At 57.1% G+C, this 25,224-nt stretch overlaps 1 protein-coding gene and 1 long non-coding RNA gene across 2 annotated transcripts in view; one reads left to right on the top strand and one right to left on the bottom strand.

The window, feature by feature from the left end:
* Window positions 1–8,419: 8,419 nt before the first annotated feature.
* Window positions 8,420–13,492, top strand: LOC120891781 (uncharacterized). Its single transcript, XR_013431494.1, has 2 exons — window positions 8,420–9,049; window positions 9,156–13,492. It is a non-coding gene; the product is annotated as an uncharacterized LOC120891781 (long non-coding RNA).
* The window catches only part of Rab7a (RAB7A, member RAS oncogene family), a 28,431-nt gene continuing 13,288 nt past the window's right edge, over window positions 10,082–25,224 (bottom strand). Inside the window, exons 2-6 of the mRNA XM_078033904.1 lie at window positions 17,980–18,040; window positions 15,157–15,283; window positions 12,982–13,200; window positions 12,332–12,460; window positions 10,082–11,494 (exon numbers count right to left, since the gene is read on the bottom strand). Of these exons, the coding sequence (XP_077890030.1) occupies window positions 11,399–11,494; window positions 12,332–12,460; window positions 12,982–13,200; window positions 15,157–15,283; window positions 17,980–18,032 (624 nt within the window). The 5' untranslated portion in view covers window positions 18,033–18,040 and the 3' untranslated portion in view covers window positions 10,082–11,398. The remainder of the gene's footprint in view (window positions 11,495–12,331; window positions 12,461–12,981; window positions 13,201–15,156; window positions 15,284–17,979; window positions 18,041–25,224) is intronic.

The raw sequence follows: 25,224 nt of genomic DNA, 5'->3' as shown, positions 1-25,224 counted from the left end.
AGCCCCACGCCCAGCCTGGACCCTGCTTTTTGGAAAGAGAAGATTCTGGAACATCAGCCCTGGGCGGGGGGACCCAGGGTGAGGGGAGGGGACGTCACTTCTGGCTGGACAGTGGATTTATGACCGACCCGCGGGTCCCCGGTCAGCTTCCTCTCAGGGTCTTGATGTTCTGGTTACCAAGGGCCACTGGGGTCTGTGACCAGGGTTTGGTGATAAAAGGAGGGTCCCAGGACACCTCCGGGCTGTGAGGGATCTTGAAACAGTCATTTTTGTCTTTAGTTCTTGAAACAGTCATTTTTTTCTTAGGGCAATGTCATTCCTTGTGGCTGGTGGAGGAAGGTTTGCACCTACGGGCCTCCGTATGTATATTCCAGGGGCTTCTTGTCACACTCGCCTCCCTGGTCCTCTCCCTGCCACCAAAATATCAGGGAGAGGTTGTGTCCGTTATCTGATCAATAGGGATGTCCTGACCTTAGTAGTATCTCATTTAAATTCCGTTTTGTGGTTTTTTTTCTTTTTCTTTTTTGGCTTTTTGGTCCACAGCTGTACCAGCCAGTCCATGTGGACCTGTGGCTTCTGCAGTCTGTCCTATGTCCGTCCTGCTGCATTCCCCGTCTTCTGCTATGCTTTGAGAACTCCTTTGTCCGTGGTTCAAATCTGTGACCGTTTCCCTAGTTATGATTGGTCGTGCCACTTAGACCCTTTCCCAAGCATCGTCACCATCTCCTGTGTCCTTGGGATGGGAGTCTTTATTAGTTTTCTGTCATCAGATCAGCTGCAGACTTCTGACACCTAAGGACTATTTTTAAATGTTTTTTAGCTGTAGGTGGACACGATACCTTTATTTTGATGTGGCGCTGAGGATCGAACCCAGGGTGAGCCTCAACCCCAGCCTGGTCTTAATTTTTTTTTTTTTTTTGGTACCAGGATTGACCCCAGGGGCACGTCACCACCAAGCCCTGTCCCCAGACCCTTTTTAGATTTTATTTAGAGACAGGGTCTCACTGAGTTGCGCAGGGCCTCGCTCAGTGGCTGAGGCTGGCTTTGAACTCGCGATCCTCCTGCCTCAGCCTCCTGAGCTGCTGGGATTATAGGTGCAGCTTGAGCCACGTCATTAACGTAGCCCAAACCCCTTCGAGTCTTTCCACGGTGACAGAATCGATAAATTCCCAGTGGACCCTACTTCCATCAACCCGTGGGTCCCCTGGCAGTCAGCAGCTGGACTATCCAAGGTTTTTCAGTTTCCAATCTGAATTCCTAATATCTATTTTATTTTTCTTGGACTTTTTAATTTTATTTTTGGCACCAGGAATTGAACCCAGAGGCACTTAACAAAAGAGGCCAGCCCTTTTTATTTCTTAGTTTGAGACAAGGTCTTGCTGAGCTGCTGAGGCCCTTGCTAAGTGGCTGAGGCTGGCCTCCAACTTGTGGTCCTCCTGCCTCAGCCTCCCGAGCCGCTGGACTGACAGCTGTGCACCACTCCGCCCTGCCCTAGGTGGTCATGTTTCTTGGCACAGTTAATTTGTTTAGTGTGTGCCTTATGGTGAGTGTCAGGCAGACAGTGGTTGTTTACTTACACAAACAAGGTGTGGAGTCGTTCCACGTCAGCACTGAAATTTCAAAATGGAGTAGCTTAGGGCAAAACACTGATTTCCAAACTGAAGTCCCTCCTGTGTAGACCCAGCCTGAAAACTGCTGCTCTGTGCATCCTGGAGTAGCTCAGAGCAAGGCCCAGCCGCTCTCTGCAAGGTGACACTGAGAAAAGTCCCAGATCTTAGGGTTCTGGAAAAATCTATCTGCTTTTGCTCAATCTATTCTAAAAATGCATGTGTCTCTGGCCTTATTAATAGTGGACAGGACAATTTTTTTTTGAGGGGGGGAACCCAAGGGGTGCGTGCTTCACCCCTGAGCCCTGTCCCCAGCCCTTTTTTGTATTTTATTTAGAGACAGGGTCTCCCTGGGCTGCTGAGGGCCTTGCTAAGTGGCTGAGGCTGGCCTCCAACTTGCGATCCTCCTGCCTCGGCCTCCCGAGTCGCTGGGTTACAGGTGTGTGCCACTGCACCCAACCAGGACAATTTTCCTGAGTGAATGGGAGACAGAGAAGTGGCTTGGAGAGGCAGAGAGTTTGCTGAACTTGAGCTTCAGTCACACTTTTGATATTTTCTTTGTTCTTCCTTCTGGGCCTCCCTACTGATTATCATCATTATTATTTTTTCTTCTGTCCTATGTCACCTGGGCGGAGGGCTTCAATGGCTGTTCATTAGACTCAGGGCAAGATTTTCAGGGGTCCCGGTAGCAGCTGCCCGGCCACGGCTCCCCACAGGCTGAGCCAGCCTGGTCTTTGGGTTCCCCACGGGTCCCTCAAAGCTCCCCCAACCCCAGGGCCAGGCAGGGGGCTGGGGGCTGTGGACCTCAGAGTCTCTGCTGTCAGTAAGCATGTGGCCCAGCTCTTTGTCAGCTGCAGCCACCCCGGGGTGGCCCTGCTCCAAAGGCCCCTACACTCCCCTACTTTTTCTTGAAAGCACTTTTTGGAAAACACACCCCGGACATTAGCATATTAGTGTGGATTAGCATATTTAGTCTCAGCCTGTGCTGACAAGCTCCTGCGACCTCAGGTGACCTCGGGACCCCTCAGCCGGGCTCTCCACAGACTCACTGGCTGCAGGAGTGACCGGAAGGAGGACTGGGAATCAGGAGCCCCTGGCTCCCCATAAGTGTGACAGGACTCGGTCTTGGTCCCCTAGCCCCGCCTCAGGCCCCCTTAGCATGGGCCTTGGTACGTGGTGCCTGGAGGACCCTCTGGCTTTGAAGGTCTGGCTTTTTGGTCTCAAGATAAAGGGATGTAAGAGTCCCCTAAGAGGAGCTGGGGCAGTCAAAGTGCAGTGGGCAGGCCCTGGGGACAGTGACAGAGGGGAGGCCCCCACCAGTCTCAGAGGAGAGATCCCAACTGTGGTAGAGGCCTAATGTCTGCTTTTCCCCAAGGTGTTTTAGGACCAGCCTCTGCCCAGGGCTGGCAGGGGAGGGGACAGGTGTGAGAAGGTGGCCTTTAAGATGAAAATGTCATTGTGGAGTCCTAAACAGGAAGTTAGGTGGTGGCCCTGGTTCCCCTGTGTCTGGCCAAGGGGACCCAGGGACCTGTAGGTCTGAGGAAGCCCAGATGGATAAGCCAGGCCCCAGGAGATGGAGGCTGAATTCCAGAAAACAGAGGCTGGGCCCTGGGGGTCCCCTCCAGGCCTGAGGGAGCCAAAGAGATTTCATCCTGTTGGCGCAGAGTCACGTTCAGTGGCCGGGGAGCCCCTGGCTTTGTGGGAGGTGGGGCTTTGAACCTTGAGCACAGCACCAGCCACTCTCTCCAGGAGGGATGTGACAGACCCTTTGTCATAGTCATTCTGTCCCAGGACCTCCTTAGAAATGTCTAAGGAAAATGTGGCCACCTTCTACTGAAGTCACTCGCGGTGTGAAACCCACATGGTGCAGGAGGACGCAAAGAGAAAAGGTTCCCAGCCATTGTCGCCGCGCTCCTGCCTGCTTGGTGGCCCTGCCAGCATGGAGCCCCCAGAGTCCCCAGCAACAAAAGGCCCTCATGCATCTCCAGGGGACTGTCCACACTGCCCCCGGGGCCACCTGTCTTCTGTCCCACATCCAATTTGCCCCTTTGGACAGCTGCAGAGTGGCCCATGGTGTGGCCACCTGTGCCCAGGGTCACTCCTCACAGGAGCAGAAATGTCTGCAGGACTCTCACAGGGAATTTCCTCTCTGGTGGCCTGTGACACCCCCCCCCCCCCCCCGGTCCCCGACTGTCCTGTCTGCACACCTCTGTCACGCTCACATGCACGTGCGGGGCCCCAGGGCTTGTGCTGTGTGTCACTCTCTGGGGCCACCGACACAGCCCAGCAGCCCTTCTTTGGCTCTTGGTCACTTGCGGCCTGGTCACTTCTGGTCTCCTCACAGCACCCCCGACCCCCTGCCTTCGTTTGTCACACTTCTTCCCATTACAAGCCACCTGCAGCAGTGCTGAGGTCCCTGTCCCTTCCTGCCATGCTCCCAAGGGTCTCTGGGAATTGGCCTTCCAGAAGCTTCCAGGCCCCCCATCTGCCCACCCTCCAGGCCCTGCAGGAAGCTCCCTGGTGGCCCCTTGGTGACACCGGGCTTCTGACTGGTTTCCGTATCCTGGGTCCAGCCCGGGGGCCTGGGTGCCAGGAGGGAGGGACAGGGGACACTCCCTGGGGAACCCTGAGCCTCGTTCTGTGCTAGGAAACCTCCCGCTGCTGTCCCCACCCTTGGGCAGGAATGCTGGGGACACAGCGCAGGGACGTCGCCTGGTCCGCTGTCCGCCTTCAGACCAAAGCCTTCTCAGGATTTTCTGTCACTTTGGAGGTAAGGACCTCCCCCTCCCAGGCATGAAGATGGCCGGAGGGGACTCCATGGGACACTTCAGCTCCCCCCAGACCCCTCAGTGTCACCCCAGCCTGGCCTCTGCTTCCCTCATGTGCAGGATCTGGGACCCGATGGCCCTGGGGGCCCCAAGGCCAAGTCACGTCTGGCCTCCAAAGTCTGGAAGAATAGGACATCTTCCCAGGGGACCCGGGAGGGGACTGGGGGGACCTTGGGGAGGGCCCAGCACCAGGACAGAACCTGACAAAGAGAAACCAGCTTCTTTTCAACGAAAGTGTCCCCGAGGCCCGACTCAGGCTGGGCCATCGGGGCTGGTTTGTCTGTGTTATCAGGGGACAAGGAGGAGGGGACACCCCAGGGCACGTCCCCTAGGGGTACCCCAGAGAGTAGAGTTGGCAGCAGGGACAGAGCCCCAGGTCCTAGCTCCACTGTCCAGGTGAGAAAACTGAGGCTTGAGAGAGATTGGGGACTGTCCCCTGCGCCACCCGACCAGGAGTAGATAGCAAATCCTGGGCTGGTGACCTGATTCCAAACAGTGTCCCCTCCCACAGCCCCGCACCCGCTCCTTAAGGCCACTTTCTAGGTCTGCTTTTATCACTTTCTGAAATTATCCAGGGTCACCCCACTGGAGCGGGGACTAGTCCCTCCCACGGCTGCACATGCCCGGCCCGGCACGTAGTAGGCCCTCAATAAATATTTGTTGAATGAATGACACGGGGTTCAAGGTCAGGGGACAGGCCTAGGTGCCTTGGTCCCCCCTCCTCAGGCCAGCGGCCCCCCCAGGGACCCAACTCCAAGTGCTTGCTCACTGGGTCCCCCAGGCCACCTGGCCCTTCCTTGGGTGGCACCTTGTCTGAAGACCTAAGAGCTTCCTGGGACCTGGCCACCTAGGGGACCACTTAAAAGCCACCCGGGGGGTGTCTCTGGCCACCTGAAGTCAGCCCCCGCCCCTGCCCTCTCCCCATCTCTTGTCGCCCACCCTCTGTCCCCAACTGCCCCTTTCTCCATGCTCAGTTCACTAGAGTCTTCTCCACAGAGAGGCGGCCAGACGACTATGGGGGGGGACGGGGGACACAGCTGGGGTCCCCCGCTCTCCTCCTGCCCCACCCCCACAGCCACCTGGCACCCCAAGCCCCCTTTTCCGGGGTCCCTGCTGACCTCTTCGACTTTATCTTTGGCTGTCCCCCGCCCTCCGCAGTGTCCTTTCTGTTTCATTAGATGCCCTCCACCCCAGGGACGTGGCTGTCCCCCTTCCCCAGAGACCTTGCCTGTCTTGTGTTAACGTGACGACAAACTAGAAGTGACCCTCCAATGTCCCCAACCCAACCCACCCCCCATCCTGGACGCTGCCCCACGGGACCCGCCCAAATCTGTTCATTTCTTCCACCTGGAAACAAGGTGGCTCCTTTTTGAGGTGGCCCTTGAGAAATGGTTTAGAGTCCCCAGGGTCCCCTTGTGTCCCCATTTTACATGAAGAAGTTGAGGTCCAGAGAAGAGTCGGGGCCCGCCCGGGTTTGGGGGGGATTATACTCCAAGTCTAATTCCCAGTCCAGTGATCTGGCCCCTGTCCCAGGAGGTCACAGGGTGGGAGGTGGCAAAAGCCACATTGGGGGACATAGGGGGGGTGGCACACTCCGCCTGGGACAACCACCAGGGACCTCAGTGCCCTTTCTCACTTGGAAACAGCCCCCCCCGGGGTTTGGGGAAGTCTCTGGGTGGGTTTTCTGTTGTCAGAGCCTCAAAGCCCAAGGGCTTTCTGGAACCTTCTGTGGGTGTGGCCCTGTCCCCTCACACTCTCAGCCAGGACTTCCTTCCCGTCCCATTTAGAATAGAATCCCATGCCCCCCCACAGCTTGGAAATGGCTGGGGGGAGTCTGGTCTTGGACTGCCACCTTGGTGGCTTTATTTCTGTCCCCTAGACAGCGCAGCCAGCCCCCAGGGTCCCCTGGACAGTCCAGCCAGTCCCCAGGGCACGACTCGTGCTCTGCTGTTCTCTCTCTTCGAAGACTTTCACAAGCCTCATTCCTTTAGTTAATGTCACCTCCTCCAAGAAGCCCTCCCGAAACACCCCATCTGAAGTAGGGTGACCCTTCCCCAATCTTTATCACTTTTCCATGTTTGTCCTTCATAGCACTTATCACTCTTTGGAGTCCCCGTCCCCCCTGCCCCATTTATTGGCCCCTCTCTCTGGCCCCACCAGAAGGTCAGCTTGTTGGTGGGTCACCCAGGAGGTCCTCTGTACCTGGCACACAGTAGATGCTCAATAAACATTTGTTTGAATAAATGAAATACGCAGGTCCCACAGGGGCCTGGTCTTTTCTGCGTGGGGACAGGGACAGAGACAGCAGGCTCTAGCCACAGGTCACCTTCGTGACCCTCCTGCTCTTCAGATGCCAGCAGAAGGGCCGGACACCTTGGTGGCTTGGAGGTCAACCCCCCGCCCCCACCAGCCCTGCCCTTGCTGGGTGCCTTCGCTGGGCACCTGAAGGTGGCCTGGAGCGGGTGTGACCCCGCGGGCCACCCAAGTTTGCTGCGATCGGGAGGCCACTTTGGATCTGCGGGGGGAGCCCCCTTTTTTTTGGGGGGGGGTAGTTTCCAAATGACCCACGACACAGCAGTGCGGCCAGAAGCGCCCTGCGCCTTCCAAATGAATGGTTTTGAGGTCCTTGGGGACATCCCGGAAAAGTCATCGGAAAGACGTTGGGGGGCTGACCCTGGGGACCCGCCCAAGGACGACGCTGTCTCTGTTTTAGGGGGAAGCAGCGGTGGCCATTCCTAGCCCCCTAAGCCACCCCGGAGGGGAGAGGGCAAGTCCCCGATCGGCCCCGAGCGCGCGGTGGCTGCTCCAGCGAGAACTGAGGTCCCGGGCGGCGGGTGCGGCGGTTAAACGTTAGGAGCGCGCCCCGCCCCGCCCCCGCCTACTAGGCCCCGCCCACTAGGCCCCGCCCGTAATATCGCTAACTCGGCCCCGCCTCCTCGGCCAAGCCTACTGCATCTCACCCACTCGGCCCCGCCCACGCACGCCCCGCCTCTCTGACTTGGCCACGCCCACACTCCCCGCCGACTCGGCCCCGCCCCGCTCCCGCCCACATCCCCATCGACTAGGCCACGCCCCGCCCTCGTCGACTCGGCCCCGCCTACACACCCCCCCTCTCATAACGACTCGGCCCCGCCTCGCTCCCGCCCCGCCCCCGTCGACTAGGCCCCGCCCACACCCCCCGCTCACCAGGATTCGGCCCCGCCCCGCCAGGCCCCTGGTTTCCATGGAGACCCAACATTTCCCTCCTAGCCGTGCGCTCCGCGGCTGCGCCAGGGCAGCGCCCCGACCAGCGTAGCGCACCCTTTCCACACCCAGCGACTTACTGCTTCGCACACTCGCTAATCACAAAGCCACCATGTCGCTTCCCGGGCCCCTACTCTTTTTTTCTACCACGGATTGAACCCAGGGGCACTCCACCCCTGAGCCCCGTCCCCAGCCCTTTTTCTATTTTATTTAGAGACAGGGTCTCGTCGAGTTGCTCAGCACCTTGCTTTTGCTGAGACTGGCCTCCACCTTGCGATCCTCTTGCCTCAGCCTCCCCAGTCGCTGGGATGACAGGCGTGCGCCACCGTGTCTGGCTCGGGCCCCTTCTCCAGTGGCTTTAAGGCGGGAGAGGGGAGCGGGATCAGAACTGAGCCAAGTCTCTGGGAGTTGGGTCCTGGGTGTAGCAGGACCCCGAGAGGCGAGCTTTGTTTCCCTGGGGTGGGTGGGGTGGTGTGCCTTGGGCATGTTCCCCAGGGCTCAGTGCAGAGCTCCCAGCTTGGAAGGTTGGAGATCCACCCTTCCCAGGAGAGAAGGCCGTGGGAGGACACTCCTGCTTTGGGGACTGCCTCCCTCCCACAGGTCAGCACCAGGCCCTCACAGAAACAGTGTGACACACTCTGATCATCGTCCAGGAGGCGGAAAGAACATTCCACACCACCTGGGGTTCCCTCCCGCCAGAGACCCTGCGCAGATTTCCAATAGAAGATCCAAAGGTGAATGGACGCGGTGGTGTCTGTCATCCCAGCAGCTGGGGAGGCTGAGACGGGAGGATCTCGAGTTGGAGGCCAGCCTCTGCCATTTAGCGAGGCCCTAAGCAACTCAACGAGACCCTGTCTCTAAATAAAATAGAAAAAGGGCTGGGGACGGGGTTCAGGGCTTAAGTGGCCCTGGGTTCAAACTCTGGCACCAGAAAACAAAACCCCACAATGGTTTGTAGTAAGAGCGGTAGGAGGGCCAACCGCCCACTACTGTGCTCCAGGGTGCCCTGGCTCAGTGAAAGCTGCCACCGCAGGTATGCATCTGCCGCCACTAGGAGAGCTGGCTGTCAGTGAGCTGCTATTTTTTGCTGTGACCTGGAGATAGGGTGTCCCTTCGTATTTTTCCTTTTGAGCAGGGTCTCGCTGAGTTGCCCAGGCTGACCTTGAACTTGGGATCCTCCTGCGTCGGGAAGAGGCTGTGGCTCACAGGGGAACAGCAGGCTCGGGACCGCTTCCCCACTATGTCGCTCTATCACCAGTCTGGCCACCAGGGGGCGCTAGCTCCCTTTGATTTTCTGTCCCAGACCCAGAGCAAACCCTGCAGAGGCTCCGAGCCTGGACAGATGACAGACACGGGCGGCAGGAACGGGAGGTAGAGGCTTCCTTTTAAAAAGTGTTTTGGGGGCACCGGGGATGGAACCCAGGGTTGCTTAACCCCTGAGCCCCATCCCCGGCCCTAATTTGTATTTTGTTTACAGACAGCGTCTCCCTGAGTTGCTCAGGGCCTCACTGTTGCTGAGGCTGGCCTCCACCTTGCGATCCTCCTGCCTCAGCCTCCCGTGCAGCTGGGATGACAGTTGTGTGCCACCGCAACCTGCTCCGCATGCTTTCTTTTAAAAAGCAATTTACCCCCAGCTCTTCCTGGCTCAAGTCCACAGGATGTCACACTCCTCAACAGCGTGCCATCTGCAGGAGAAATGCAGGCCTGAGTGTCGGTGAGGTCACAAGTTATCCTGAAAGGGGGGGGGGGGCTTCTGTGACATTCACCGGCTCCTAGGACTCAGGGAGATTTGATGATCATTGGGAGCCAAGTCCCCCAACCCCAAAACCCGGAAGAACAAGTACTGATCAGAACCCGACAGTGGGGCCAGAGCGACCCGGAGTTCCCGGATGTTTCACCTGTCCTAACAGCAAAACCTCCCCTCCAGGTGACAAGACGGTGGGGACGGACACAGTCCTGCTGTCAGTCACAAGTCCAGAAGTGGACCTGGATGGAACTCTCTGGAACCTTCCCTGGGACCCTCCTCCCCCAGTAAAGCAGGAGGGCAAGGAGGGACAAGCCACTCTGTCCCCTGAGACTGTCCCTTTTCCTGTCCACCCCAACCTGAACCTTTTGATGGACCCCAGGATGCTGAATCCCTGAGCCCCGTCCCCAACCCTTTCTGTATTTCATTTAGAGACAGGGCCTCGCTGAGTGGCTGAGGCTGGCCTCCAACTTGCGATCCTCCTGCCTCAGCCTCCCCGAGCTGCTGGGATGACAGGTCTGCACCACTGCGCCCGGGACAAGAGTGGGCACAGGAGGCCTGTCTGTCCCCAAGCACCAGCACGCGCCCGGCTCTGGATGGCGGTCTCCACGGGGCCAGGATGTGGAGAGAGGAAAGAAGACAGGGCAGAGGCACCGTGGTTTGTTCTTGGTACGTTTATTGGCATCACGTTCATCTCTTTACAGAAGAACTCGGCCCACACCTAAGATGTCGACCTCTGGAGGGGAGAGGCTCTCTGGTAAAGCAGGCTACGACGACGCGGGGCGGGTCCTGGGAAGGGGCACAACTGCCGGGTTCCAACCAAGGGACCAAGGGGGACGGGTGGGCTCACAGAGGGCGCCCGTGAGGGGAGACGGAGGGGAAGAGAAAGAGGAGAAGAAGATCTGCCGGTCTGAGGAGACCACAACCCTGAAAGGAGAGCCTTCTAGAACAAAGGTAGAACGGCTAGGAGGGCAGATCGGGGGGTTCTGCTTCCCTCTTAGGAGCCGGATGCTGATCTGCAGGAGGGGGACAGAGCGGGGGTCTCAAGTGTGGAGCGGAAGAGCCAAAGAAGAAACAATAACAATAAAAAAGAGAAGGAAAGCGACACTTGTCGTTTGCGATAACAGCCGTTTATCCATTGCACACTGCGGGGGCGAATCGACCTTTCGGGGTGCGGGGGGAGAGGATTTCGACCCAGAAGGATCTAGAGCGGTTTCCCTCTGGAGAGATGAGGAGCTTATCTGGTTTTGGCTCGAGTCTTTGAGAAGAAAAGGCGTCCGTCATCCTTGTCGCGGTCACTGTACACAACACTGTCGCTAAGCGGGGGCGGGCGGGGTGCCCGGATTCGGAGCCTCTAGCGCTCTGCCATCCAGATGGGACAAGGGGGGGTCCGACCCTCGGCCTTCGGGGACCTGGACACGTCATCGGGGCTCGGGTTGCACTGATTCCGCGCGGGGGTCTCACGGGTGGCATATATGAATGTCACTCTGGGGTCCTCTGGGGGCAGCCTGACATAATAAGTGGACACTGTAGAAAGAGCTGATTAGTTCAAGGGACAGAGGCGAAGGCGGCGTATAAAAGGTGGCCTGGCCGGCTGGCCGGGGTGGGGGGCCAGGGGACGTGGTGGCACCAGCCGACCCGGGGGGGCCTGTGGGGTGGGGGTGGGGACCACACGGCCTTTAAAAAAATCAGGTGACTCATGAGACACGGATCAACTGTAAACAGTCCCCTCTCCAGTGGGCGACACCGCAGGAGCTTCCCGGGCGGCTGGGCCAGGGCGGAGTGGGGGGGCCTGTCCTGCTGCCGCAAGGGCTCACGGGAGGCCGTGGCCCCCCAGGAGCCGCACCGAGGTGGGCTGGTGTGTGTGGGGGGTGAGGGGTGGGCTCTGGTGGCGGCGGGGGAGAGGGCCCTGCTGTTCGGGGGTGAAGGCCTGTGTGTCCTGGGGTGAGGACTCTGTGCTGGCGCCCGCCGCCCCCTCAGCAGCTGCAGGTCTCGGCCGAGGGCTTGGCCCGGTCGTTCTTGTCCAGCTTGATGGGCTCCGGGAACTCGTTGTACAGCTCCACCTCCGTCTCCTGGGCAGGGGAGAGCGCCGGTGACGCAGGGGCACGCTCCCAGGGCCCCCCACAAGGAGGCCGACTCTGGGGTCCCCTCAGGGCACCAGGTGGCAGCGGCGCACAGAGCATACAGAGACCAGGCCACTCTGGCCAGAAGGCTCCCTGCCCTCTCGGCCCCCCAACCCCCCTTCAATCCCCAACTTTCCAGGGCCGGTGGCACATGCAAATCATTCTTGCTACTTGGGAGGCTGAGGCAGGAGGATCGCAAGTTGGAGGCCAGCCTCAGCCACTTAGCAAAGGTGACACTGTGGCAGCTCGGCGAGACCCTGTCCATAAACGTAATATAGAAAAAGGGCCCGGACGGGGCCCAGGGGGTAAGTGCCCCTGAGTTCAATCCCTGGCCCCCAAATAAATAAATAAACAAATGAGTAAAAAGGGGGTGAGGGGCTCAACGGGTCCAGGGGCCGTGTAAGTGGCCACAGACCACCCGAAGACTGGCACAGTGAACAGAGCCACAGAGGGCACTGGACCCTAAGCCCCGTCCCCAGTCCTTTTTAGACTTTATTTAGAGACAGGGTCTCGCTGAGTTGCTGAGGGCTTTGATAAAGTACTGAGGCTGGCCTCCACCTGGGATCCTCCTGCCTCAGCCTCCAGAGCTTCTGGGATGACAGGCGTGGGCACCACTGCCCCAGGTCTTTGGCAGGTTTTAGATGATTCACAAAACAGTGGAATCTGGCGGCTTAAGGGGAGCACATCAATGTCCCCTCCCCGGGCGCACACGTGGGGTCCCTGGCTATCCCCAAGAGAGGCTGCTGGGAGGCCGGGCTGGGCCAGCGCCGGGGCGGGGGCGCCTACCTGCTTCAGCGCGTTCCTTGCGATCGTTTGGAAGGCCTGCTCCACGTTGATGGCCTCCTTGGCACTGGTCTCGAAGTAGGGGATGTTGTTCTTGCTGTAGCACCAGGCCTGGGCGCGCTTCGTGGCCACCTGCGGGACAGCAGTGCACCTGACACAGCGCCCGGCCCCGCCACCTCAGCCAGTCGCGGTGGGTAGCTGGTGACTTGGCTCCACTCAAGTCACTTGTGAGAGGAGCAAGAAGCCAGCCCGGGGATGGGAGGGGGGAACGAGGGGCTTCTGCTAGGGCCTCCCGAGCCGCCTGTCCTGACGTGGTGTCCCCTGGGCCACAGAATCCTGCAGTCCCGCCCCTCATGTCTTCACTCCGCCCCCCGTGAACACTTAAGGGGTCAGGACATCTTAGATGAAGCCAGCTCCAGGATTCGGATTCAGGGTCGGTCGTCCCCAGCAGCTCTGGAGGCTGAGGCAGGAGGACGGCAAAGTGGAGGCCAGCCTCGACCACTTAGTGAGGCCCTGAGCCCCTCAGGGAGACCCTGTCTCTGAGCGCTCTGCCAGCACCTGCCAAAACCCTTCTGGCCTCAGCCAAGGACCTCCCAGACCCTCGCGGTCCCCAGGGAGCCTGGGTGGGGACCCCCGCCGTCCCCAGCACTCACTTGTCTGTTTTCGAGGTCGATCTTGTTCCCCAGCACGACGAAGGGGAAGTTCTCGGGGTCCCGGGGGCTGGCCTGGATGAGGAACTCGTCTCTCCAGCTGTCGAGGGTCTTGAAGGTGTTGGGGGCCGTCACGTCGAAGACCAGGACGCAGCAGTCGGCGCCCCTGTAGAAGGCCACGCCCAGGGACTGGAACCGCTCCTGCCCGGCCGTGTCCCAGATCTGCAGGGAGCACAGGGGCTGAGCACCGAGGGCAGGCGCCGGGGGACAGCGACCCGACGGGGGCCACCCACCACCATGCGCGAACTCGGGGTTCAGGAAGCAGAATTTCACCCCGCGGGGTCCAAGATGACCCTGAAAACTGGGTCTACCAAGGAGGGGACACTGAGTCTGCTGCTGGGGGACTCTGTTGGTTACACACATGGACAGAACGGTGCCAAACGCAAGCCGCAGGCCTCAGGCCTGTGTCGTCTGGGGGTGACGGAAGTCAATAAACTCACTGAATTCTACATTTCTACCTGGATTTTTTTTTTTTAGGGTACCAGGGATTGAACCTAGGGGTGCTTAACCCCTGAGCCCCGTCCCCAGCTCTTTTTATATTTTATTTAGAGACAGGGTCTCGCTGAATTGCTGAGGCTGGCCTCCACTTTGCGATCCTCCTGCCTCAGCCTCCTGAGCTGCTGGGACTACTCTCCATTCAGTATCAGACCCACAGGTTCACCTCCCCACACACGGTGACAGAAGCCATTCATTTTTTCGGTGCTGGGCACAGGACCCAGGACTCTACAGGTGTGAAGCACACACTCTACACCTGCAGCCCTGATGTGACGAACAGTAGCATTTTATTAAAAGAAAAAAAAAATGGCATTTTTTCCTCCGAAGTAAATACCTTAGGCAAATGGAGTTACCCTACTGTCTTGGTGCCACCTGTGTCCCGTCCCCATCTGCCAAGGTCAGTGGCCACACAGCACCCCACTGCGTCTGCATGCTACCTGCTCCTGTGTGCCTAGAGGTGAGTCTCCCGGGCCACATACAGAGGCTGGAACCGCTGGACTGCGGGGTAAGGGCACCTTCCACCCTGCAGCCTGGGACGGCATGACTCGTCCCCACCATCAATTGACAGTGTCCTCCCTCCATGCTCCCCCAAACTCGTTAGCTGTTTAAATGTGCCATTCTGAGCCGAGGGTGGTGGCGCACGCCTGCCATCTAGTAACTCTGGAGTCTGAGGCCGGAGGATGGAAAGTGGAGGCCAGCCTCAGCAACCATCAGGCCATTGGCAGTTAAGGTTTTCTTCTGGGAGTTGACGTCTTTGCCCGCTTATTCCAAAAGCCTGCCATTTGGGGACCGGCACCCCCTGTCACGATGTGGTCCTAATGCGCGGGTTCTGCTGGGTGGCAATCTTGCTATTTAGGTGTTCGCTATAATCTACTGTCGAGGGCAGACCTTTGATGATTTATGCTTTTTAAAAATATATATTTTTTAGTTGTACTTGGACACGACACCTTTGTTTTATTTGTTTATTTTATGTGGCACCCAGGGCCTTGTGCATGCAAGGGAAGCGCTCTACCTACTGAGCCCCATCCCCAGCCATGCTAAGTGGTTGAGGCTGGCCTCCAATTCCTGATCCTCCTGCCTCAGCCTCCCGAGCTGCTGGGATGACAGGTGGGCACCCCTGAGCCTGGCAGGAAACCCAAAGAGTTCTGACCTAAGCTTATTAAGGATGGGAAGAGACCAGTCAGAGCCGGGCATGGGGGTCAGTGCCTGTACTGGCAGCAGCTACTTAAGCACCCTGGGTTCAACCCCTGGGACCAGAAAAGAGCCGAGTTGGAGACAGGCTGAAACAGAGGCAGGGCCTGGGGAGGCAGCCAGCGCAGAGACTCGGAACAAACAAAAAGTCACCCAGGTCAATGTGAATTTCCAAACAACGACGAGCGATTTCACGGTGTCTTGTTTTGCAGTGTGAAATTCACACTGAGGGCCGCAGGGCAGGGTCCCCAGGTTCAGGCCTGGGCCTGTCCCCACACTCCCAGGAAACTGGATTTAAACTGCCACCTGGCACTTCCCCCAGGGACACGAGCTGTGGCCCATGATCCACGGGGTGTGGCCAACAGGGGCGGGGCCGGCCTGGCCTGGAGACACACGGGAGCAGGGCGGGCGGGCGGGGCTGGAGCGGCTCACCTGCATGGTGACTAGTCTGTCGTCCACCATCACCTCCTTGGTGAGGAAGTCGGCTCCTATCGTGGCTTTGTACTGGTTACTGAATTTCTTGTTCACATACTGGTTCATGAGTGACGTCTTCCCAACGCTGAGGGAGAAAAAGCACGAGTCTCAGTCACACAGGAGGGACAGGGACTGACGGTGGCACTTGTAGCTTCTTTTTTTGGTACCAGGGATTGAACCCAGGGGTGCTTAACCCCTGAGCCCCGCCCCCAGCCCTTTTTATTTATATTTTATTTACAGACAAGGCCTCGCTGAGTGGCTCAGGGCCTCCCTAATTTGCTGAGGCTGGCCTCTAACTTGCGATCCTCTTGCCTCAGCCTCCCGAGCTGAGATGACAGGCATGGGCCACCGATATTTGCAGGTTCACAAGAGCAAGGAACCAAGGCCCCTGTCCCCAAACATCCCTTCATGACACACTGGAAAATGTCGATTTCTGCTGGGCTAAAGATCCAGGGTGGGGTTGGGGGTGGAGCTCAGTGGCAGAGCTGCTGCCTGGCACGCATGAAGCCCGGGTGCCACCCCCAGCTCAGCAACAGACATAAACAAACAAAAGCTGGATACAGATGGGCACCAGATGCTGAAAAGCTGCTGGTAAGTTTCGGTTCAGGCAACTCCGGTGACAGAACCGGGCATTATTCCTTTTCCTCCCAGAAGGACGTCAGTAAATACGCTCCTTCTAAAATAAGCTCCAGGAGTAAGATCGCTCCAAGATTCTAAAAATACCACAGTAGTCTCGGGTGCTTCTCTATTTAGTGGTTGTTATTTGGCTTAATGAAGTCACACCAGGAGGCCGCCGCTGGCTTTGAACAGGCACCTAATGACACACGCCAAGTTTAAAATCTGAAGCAGAGATTATTTATTTGGGGGGGGTGGTAGTAGAAGGGATCGATCTCAGTGGCACCCAACCCCTGAGCCCTATCCTCAGCCCTTTTTCTATTTTGTTTAGAGACAGGGTCTCACTGAGTTGGTTAGCATCTGGCCTTTGCTGAGGCTGGCCTCCACCTTGTGATCCTCCTGCCTCAGCCTCCCGAGCTGCTGGGATGACAGGTGTGCACCACCGCACCTGGCCCGAGGCAGAGATTGTTACCAATATGTAACCAGACCAGAATCTACCTCAAAACAAGCTTCTCCAAGGATTTTTTTCAGCAGGAGACCATGTGTGATTGTTTTGGTGACCGGGTTACGGCAGGCTCAAGGTAACAGAAAAGTCTTCCTCATGATCAATAGTATCACCTTGCTTTCCCACAAAGGGACAAGTTCGAGCTCATGTGCAGAGGACCTGAAAGCATACCTAGCCCCAGGCCGTGCTCTCCGACCCAGACCACCTGCACCAGACCTTCCAGGGAAGGCCAGGGTGTGTGTGTGTGTGTGTGTGTGTGTGTGTGTGTGTGTGTGTGTGTGTGTGCGCTGGGAGGGAACAAGGCCTGGGGATCCTTTTCAGTTTTCTTTAGAGACAGGGTCCTGCTGAGTTGCTTAGGGCCTCACTAACTTGCTGGGGCTGGCTTTAAACTCGAGATCCTCCTGCCTCAGCCTCCCGAGTCACTGGGATGGGACAGGCGTGCGCCACTGCGTGTGCCTACTTTTCAGTGTTAGTTTTGAAAACAGGCAGGCCTCCAAGCCATCTCGGGTCACACCAGTCACCAGGTCTGCAAGGCCTCCCAGAGCACTGAATGAGCCACTGGAGTTAGTTCCTCGTTGGGGGGGGGAATCTGGACGCAGACCCTGGCCTTGGGGTCTCAGGCCAGCATCACAGGGCAATGTGGCCCAGGCCTGCAGAAGCCACATCTGGTGGGCAGATGCCAGCGGCAGGAATCTCCCTGAGCAGGCCTCTCTAGTCTGGCCGCTGGGAGCAGAGGGCAATCCGCAAAGCTGGCCGTTATTAGGGAAGTTCAAAAAGCATCCTTGTCCCTTAAAAGTCATGCTAGCCACCAGGGAACACACGTTACACAATAAAGGTTCAATTGTCTTCAGGACCCTAAGCAGCAGGGAGGGAAAGGCCCAGAGCAGAACAGGGTGATGTCAGCCAGCCCGGGGCGTGGTCTGGGGAGGGCGTGGTCTGGGGAGGGCGTGGTCTGGGGAGGGCGTGGTCTGGGGAGGGCGTGGTCTGGGGAGGGCGTGGTCTGGGGAGGGCGTGGTCTGGGGAGGGCGTGGTCTGGGGAGGGCGTGGTCTGGGGAGGGCGTGGTCTGGGGAGGGCGTGGTCTGGGGAGGGCGTGGTCTGGGGAGGGCGTGGTCTGGGGAGGGCGTGGTCTGGGGAGGGCGTGGTCTGGGGAGGGCGTGGTCTGGGGAGGGCGTGGTCTGGGGAGGGCGTGGTCTGGGGAGGGCGTGGTCTGGGGAGGGCGTGGTCTGGGGAGGGCGTGGTCTGGGGAGGGCGTGGTCTGGGGAGGGCGTGGTCTGGGGAGGGCGTGGTCTGGGGAGGGCGTGGTCTGGGGAGGGCGTGGTCTGGGGAGGGCGTGGTCTGGGGAGGGCGTGGTCTGGGGAGGGCGTGGTCTGGGGAGGGCGTGGTCTGGGGAGGGCGTGGTCTGGGGAGGGCGTGGTCTGGGGAGGGCGTGGTCTGGGGAGGGCGTGGTCTGGGGAGGGCGTGGTCTGGGGAGGGCGTGGTCTGGGGAGGGCGTGGTCTGGGGAGGGCGTGGTCTGGGGAGGGCGTGGTCTGGGGAGGGCGTGGTCTGGGGAGGGCGTGGTCTGGGGAGGGCGTGGTCTGGGGAGGGCGTGGTCTGGGGAGGGCGTGGGGAGAGCGGGACTCCCAGCCAACAGGGCAGCTGGGCATGCTGGGGAACACTCACCCCGAGTCTCCCAGGATGATCACCTTGAGCAGCACTTTCTTCCTCGAGGTCATGCTTCACACTGCGGGAGGAAAGGAGAAGGAACCATGAGCAGAGGGAGGAGGAGGAGGAGGAGCAAGCCTGGCGCAGCCCCAGTCATGAGAATTCTGGCCCCAGGAGCCCGGCTGGGGGGACAGGGTGTCCTGAACCCCCCAGGTGGCATCCTTGGTTTACGGGACTAGTGATCCACTCTCACCGCACAGCTCAGCCCTCCATCACTCACACCTCTGCTGAAGGGCCACTTCCTCAACAGGCGACCCCTACGACTCAATGGCCCAGCGCTCCCCGCTTCTCCGTCCTGGGGTCTGAACTCAGGGGGGCTTAACCTGTGAGCCCCTTTTTCTATTTTATTTAGAGTCGGGGGGTCGCAGTTGCTCAGGGCCTCGCTAAGAGGCTGAGGCTGGCCTCCAACTCGCAATCCTCCTGCCTCGGCCTCCCGATGTGCTGGGATGACAGGCGGGCGCCAGGCCCCCTCCAATAAATACTGTCCTTAGCATTAAGGTTGCATCTTGCATAGGGATGATCTCAATTCTTCCCTTGCTAAGGGGGGTTTGTTAACTAATATGAATATTTTAAAGGCCCTTGAAATAGAATGACAACTTGTTTTCTCCAGAACAGCTTTTTTTCTAATTTTTTTATTTATTTTTATGAGGTGCTGAGGATGGAACCCAGGGCCTCACACGTGCGAGGCAAGCGATCGGCCACTGAGTCCCCGCTCCGCCTCAGAGCGGCTTGGTTCCCACCCTCTGCCACATCTGAACCCTGATCCCTGCGGGTCTCAGCAGCAGTTTTACTGATGGTCTTTGCCCAATTACCTACCAAACTGTGATTTTTTTTTTATTTTCATTTTTAGGTACTGGGGACTGAACCCAGGGACACTGTACCACTAAGCTACAATCCCAGCCATTTTTTATTTTCAGGCACTGTCTCATTAAGTTTCCAAGGCTGGCCTCCAATTTGCGATCCTCCTGCCTCAGCCTCCGGAGCAGCTGGGACTACAGGAAGGTAGCGGGTGCTGTGCCCAACTTAGAAGTGTAGGCTTCAAAGGTACCAACTTGAACTTGAACCAGCTCCAAACACTGAGAAATGTCTCTCTCCAGTGATATTGTGTGCGTGTGTTTTTTTTGTTTTTTTTTTTTTAAGAGAGAGTGAGAGAGGAGAGAGAGAGTGAGAGAGAGAGAGAATTTTTAACATTTATTTTTCAGTTCTCGGCGGACACAACATCTTTGTTGGTATGTGGTGCTGAGGATCGAACCCGGGTCGCACGCATGCCAGGCGAGCGCGCTACCGCTTGAGCCACATCCCCAGCCCATGTGCGTGTGTTTTAAACTGGGAACTGAAACCAAGGGCACTTTACCACACAGCTATATCCCCAGCCCTTTTTATTTTTTGAGACAAACTACCCCGCCTGGCCTCCAACTATTGATCCTCCTGCCTCGGCCTCCCAAGTAGCTAGGATTATAGGCACTGCCACCACACCTGGCCTGCTATGTTATCCAAGACTGTGCTCTGTACTTGACCATGAAAAAAATCCAAATCACTCTGCCTTCAAAACCAGCAGACGTCAAGGCTCACAGCAAGGTAGGTAAGCAATATTGCTCATTAGGTTTTGAGAAAGGGCTTGGAGAGGCACCTGAAGTCACATATTACCATGACTCTGGTCAAGAAGTTGAACGGCGGGTCTGGTTATAGACTGACTCTATTATTTTGGGGGTGGGGTGGGTGGGTACCGGGAACTGAACCCAGGAGCACTTACCACTGAGCCACTCTTTATTTCATTTAGAGATAGGGTCTCGCAGAGTTGGTGAGGCTGGCCTCCACCTTGCAATCCTCCTGCCTCAGACTCCTGACCCAGAGGAGCTTAAATTGGAGTGAGCAGTCTGGTCAACAAACAACAGCTTCTAGAGAATTCAATTCCAGTGACCAAGTAGGCACAGCTACAGGGTTGTGAAGAAGCAGAAGGCTGGGGACCTCTTTCCAGAGACGACCATCAAATGCCAAAGTGAAATCAAAAGCAACCTCAACACGACCTACAAGCCAGGAGGGGAAGGAAGTAGGGCTGGCTGCAGAACACAGCTTTGCTTGATGAGCAAAGGGAACAGAGACACAAACAGCTGGGCGCAACGGTGCACGCCCTGTCATTCCAGAGGCTTGGGAGGCTGAGGCAGGAGGATCGCAAGGTGGAGGCCAGCCTCACCAACTTAGTGAGGCTCTAAGTGACTCAGCGAGACTCTGTCTCTAAAGAAAATACTTTCAAAACAGGTGACAGATGGGAGGAGCTGACCTTTGCAGGTGTCTAGTGTCTGGTAGGCCAGATGACACTGTCACGGCCCAGGGCTTGACAAACACGGCAGCCCACAATGCCACCCGCAGAAATTCCTAATGGTTTCCAACAGCAAGACCGAACCCAGGGACATGCAGTGCCCGAGAAGGAACGGTCCTCCTGGGGACTGTCAACAATCCTTGGCTGTGACATTTTACTTGCTGTTGATCCCTGACAAGCTTCAGAGAAGGCGCAGTGGGAACTGTCAGGGGACTGGAAGTGGGGGGGGGGGGCCGTGGGGGTGTCCACAGAGCAGCTGGGGACCAGGGTCTGGGCGGAGTTCTCTGGGGAGACTGCCAAGGAGACAGCTGGGAAGCAGCGCAGGCCGGGGCCCAGACACACCCCCTCAGGTGGCTGCCGTGTTGAGGGCCGTCCCCTAGGCCCACCTGAGGTGGAGGGACGCTAGATTCTCTTATTCCAATAAAGATTTTTACGTTGGGCGTGGGCGCATGCGCGTTATCCCAGCGGCTCGGGAGGCTGAGGCAGGAGGGTCGCCCGCGGGTCTGTGGACAGCGTCTGTCTGTCTGGCAGGCCTGGGCGCTGAACCTGGGCTCTGCACCTGTCACGCAAACCGGGGGGCTCTGTCCCCAGCCCGTTCTACGGTGATTTGAGACAGGATCTCACCCAGTGGTCCAGCGTAGCCCCCAATTCGCCATCCCCCTGCCTCAGCTCCCTCAGTAGCTGGGATGACAGGCGTGAGTCACTGTGCCCAGTGGACCACGGGGTGGAAAGCCAGTCCTACTTCAAAATATTGTTAGGACCTTGGGCAAAAATTTCTCAGCTCTCACACCAAGAGCAAGCCCTAAAAAGGGCTGCCAAACTGGATGCCACCAAAATTAAGAACTTCTGCTCTTTTTGGGGGGTGGGGGGGTGGAGGTACTGGGAACTGAACCCAGGGGTACTTCACCACCCCAGCCCTGTGTTAATATTTGATTTAGAGACAGGGTCTCACTGAGTTGCTCAGGGCCTCGCCATTGCAGAGGCTGGCCTCCATCTTGCCTTCCTCCTGCCTCAGCCTCCAGAGCCTCTGGGATGACAGGTGCGCACCACTGCGACAGGCCCAACCAATCCTTTTTTGTTTCAATGCCCCCAGGAGTTTTGAATTTATTAGCATAAAGTTATAAAAAGCACCCTTCCTTCGTGATGATCTATGTGACGCGCTGCGGTAGACCTTATATAACTTGCAGGGGGAAGACATCCAAGCCACCCTTCCCACAATACAATCCTGCTGCACGGAATGCCACGAAGTTTATTTTTATTTTACAACAGATTTTAAAAAAAAAGAAGCTCACTTTAAGGTAACTGGCAAGATGGGGTGAGACCTGCGGTCAAGTTCAGGGGAAAGAAACAGCCAAGAGAAAGGCTCCCTCCGTCCTGCAGCCCAGAGCAGCTCAAGGCTGGGGGAAGGCCGTCCCAGGTGGGTGGCAAGGCCACGTGACAACATGAGGCCCAGAGCCTCTCCGGGGTGCTGAGGCCCCCTGATCCATTCAGTACACTGAGTTCTGTGCAACCGGGTCCTGACCCTGTAATTCAGCTACCCCCCCCCATTTTGGCCCTAAGGATTGAACCCAGGGGCCCTAGACCCCTGAGCCCCGTCCCCAGCCCTGTTTTGCATTTTATTTAGAGACAGGGTCTCCCTGAGTGGCTCAGGGCCTCATTTTTGCTGAGGCTGGCCTCCACCTTGCAATCCTCCTGCCTCAGCCTCCAGAGCTGCTGGGATGACAAGCATGGGCCACTAGATGGCCTCATCTCTGGAGAAGAGTCGGCTGTGCAGAACCACGTCCTGAAGATCTAAAAAAGGACTGTGAGCTCAGACGTCAGGCCGACCCGGAGGCAAGTCTTAACATGCAGGGTCTCCTCAGAGATGGGCGACCTTACAATCAGCAGGGGTTCATTGCCCAAGTGCCTGAGATATGAAGACGACTCAGGGGTTCTCCCTGCTTTGAGCCTGGTTTAATGAGATGCTGCGTAAGCAAACAGGGGACAATGGCGTATCTGTGATGTTGCAGGAACACAGTCAAGGCTTCTTTTCTTTTGGTACCAGAGACTGAATCCTGGGACACTTAACCCCTGAGCCCCGTCCTCAGCCCCTTTTTCTATTTTATTGAGAGACAGGGTCTCGCTGAGTTACTTAAGGCTTTCCTAAGTGGCTGAGGCTGGCCTCCACCTTACAATCCTCCTGCTTCAGCCTCCCGAGCCGCTGGGATTATAGGTGTGTGCCACTGTGTCCGCTTCAGGGGTGGGATGTGGTTGAGTTTAGCGAACCCCAACTTTAAAATGTGTCTGTGTGTATATGTTAGTTGCTATAGTTGAAGGTCCAAAACAACAAACAATTGTCATCAGAAGAAAGTCTCAACACATAATAAGGCCTGGGTCTGATCAGGAATCTAGCCTAGACCTCAGATGGAGGTTTACAGAAAGCTTTCCAAAACAGGAGGCTGAATCTCTAAGCTGGGCACAGACATGGTCTTCCAGGGTAAGGACTGAACCAGAAAAGATTTGAAGGCCACCACGAGTCCCACATGTCATATCTCAGTATAATCCAGAAGCTGAGTGTCTCTCTGAAGCCGTTTTCTTGAACTTGGCCACTACACTGGGGTTTTCTAAAGCTTTTAAGACAAAAAAGTATCCCCTTGCTGGATGCAATGGCACAAGGCTATGATCCCAGCAGCTTGGGAGGCTGAGGCAGGAGGATCACGAGGCTGGGGTTGTGGCTCAGTGGCAGAGCGCTGCCTCCTATGTGGGAAGCCCTGGGTTCGATCCTCAGCAGCACATAAAAATGAATAAATAAAATAAAGGTATTGTGTCCATCGACAAGTAAAAAAATTAAAAAATAAAGAGGCCAGCCTCAACCAAAGCGAGGCCCTAAGCAACTCAGCGAGACCCTGTCTCTAAATGCCCTAACCGGGCCTGCCCACTTGAGGTTTCGGGGAAGGAGGGCCCTGCGACTCTCCAGCACAAGCCAAGCTCTTCAGTGAAGGAGGAGATGCTAACCAGGGCGTCCCAGGTTTTATAACACTTTGCTTCTATTTTGAAAGTTCCACCACTGCAAAATAGGCTGAGAGGGACTCAAACTTTTAAAAAAAGTCATCCTCAATCTGTGCCTGCCATAACTCAGCCAGAGAAAGGCTCGCCCACTTCGTGAGACCCCCAGGCTGGGCGCAGTGGCCCACACCTGTCATCCCAGCAGCTCCGGAGGCTGAGGCAGGAGGATCGCAAGGTGGAGGCCAGCCTCAGCCACTTAGCAAGGCCCTGAGCCACTCAGCGAGACCCTGTCTCTAAATAGGGCTGGGGATGGGGCTGAGGGGTGAAGTGCCCCTGAGTGCAATCCTCAGTACCCTCCCCCAAAGGATCCCCTGCCTGAAGCCATCCGTGACTCATATGAGAACTGGGCCCTGTGTCACCTGAGTAATAAATACCGAAGCCATTAGGCAGGGAAGGCCGCTTTGGGGAACTCCCAGTCGGAATCCACGGGTTTGAGTAGGCCCCAAGCCAGGCAGTGCCCTGTTCTTGGTCCCTCTCAAGTTCTAGCCCAGCCCAGGGACAGCAAGGAGCTGTTGGGGGCACACAGCCTCTGGGGGCTGGGTGTGGCCTGTCAGCAGGCCCCGCCCAAGGGAAAGCTGACGTCCTGGATGTACTTTGAGGGGCTGAGACACGGTTTAGCTCGCCTTCTTGCACTTCACTGTCACGGGAAACCACATTTCACGAGGAGAGGCCGGTCTGTGGATCAGCTGATGATGTGGGGTGGCTCTCTTTTCTGTTTTTCGTGGTCCTGGGGATTGAACCCAGGGCTGCTCAACCCCTGAGCCCCCTCCCCAGCCCTTTTCATATTTTATTTAGAGATAGGGTCTTCAGGAGTTTGCTTAGGGCCTAAGCTGCTGAGGCTGGCCTCCACCTTGCGATCCTCCTGCCTCAGCCTCCAAAACCCCACTGGGATGACCGGTGTGCGCCACTGCACCTGGCTTTTGAGTTTATTTCATTTAGTTTTTCCTTTGGTTGGTGTTATTCTGGGAACATACAGCTCTCCCCCACCCCTTCTTTTTGTCCTGGTGCGTTACAGCTGGACACACTGGTGACACGTCACGTCATGGCACAGGCACGCAACACAACAATATCATCTGGCCAAGATCACGCCCCTTATTTCCCCCTTTCTGGCTCTCACTTCCTCCACGATGAGATTTGACTTTTGAGAAATGTACTTTGCAGTGATTTGATCCTTGTGCAAACAGCCCGGGTGTTGACACAGGCTCAGGTGGCTCCAAGGCCACCAGGCCACCAGGTGCTGTAACTGTTGGGGCTCAGTATCATCAACGCAGCTGGTTGCGACGTCATGACGCACCACGTGGTGAAGGGGTCCTAGGTTTTAGGCATGCACTTGGGGTCCCAAAAGGTGTCCCCTGGAGATCGGGGACAGTTACTGTAGTTCTCTGCTGCAGGATTGCCTTTGGCTTCTTTAGACATAATTCCTCTCTTTCTTAATATTCTTTCTAAATATTTTTTTGGTCCCAGGGATTGAACCCAGGGGTGCTCAGCCACTGAGCCCCATCCCCAGCCCTTTTCTGTATTTTATTTAGAGACAAGATTCTAGCTCAATGCGGTGGAGGGACCAACCTTTAGAATACCTTGCAGTGCCCCTTGCTGAGCACTGGTCTCCGTGTGTTGGTGTCATTTAATTGAAGTATCAGTGCCCCATTCTGACCTTTAGACATTAACCAGATTCAATCAATTCTTGAAATGCTGCTAGTTGTCTCAGCAGCAAATGCACACCTATACCTGCAGGACACACAGATGTGACCTGTCCTCTGGCTGAGATAAACAGTGACAAGTCACTGATGGAGTGTCTTCCTTACCCCACCCCCCAGAGAAGAGAGGATGACCTCAGG

This window comes from Ictidomys tridecemlineatus, chromosome 16 (genome assembly GCF_052094955.1).
Source record: "Ictidomys tridecemlineatus isolate mIctTri1 chromosome 16, mIctTri1.hap1, whole genome shotgun sequence".
Taxonomy (NCBI): domain Eukaryota; kingdom Metazoa; phylum Chordata; class Mammalia; order Rodentia; family Sciuridae; genus Ictidomys; species Ictidomys tridecemlineatus.
Note: the sequence above shows the minus strand (reverse complement) of the source record. Positions and strands in the feature narration are given on the sequence as shown.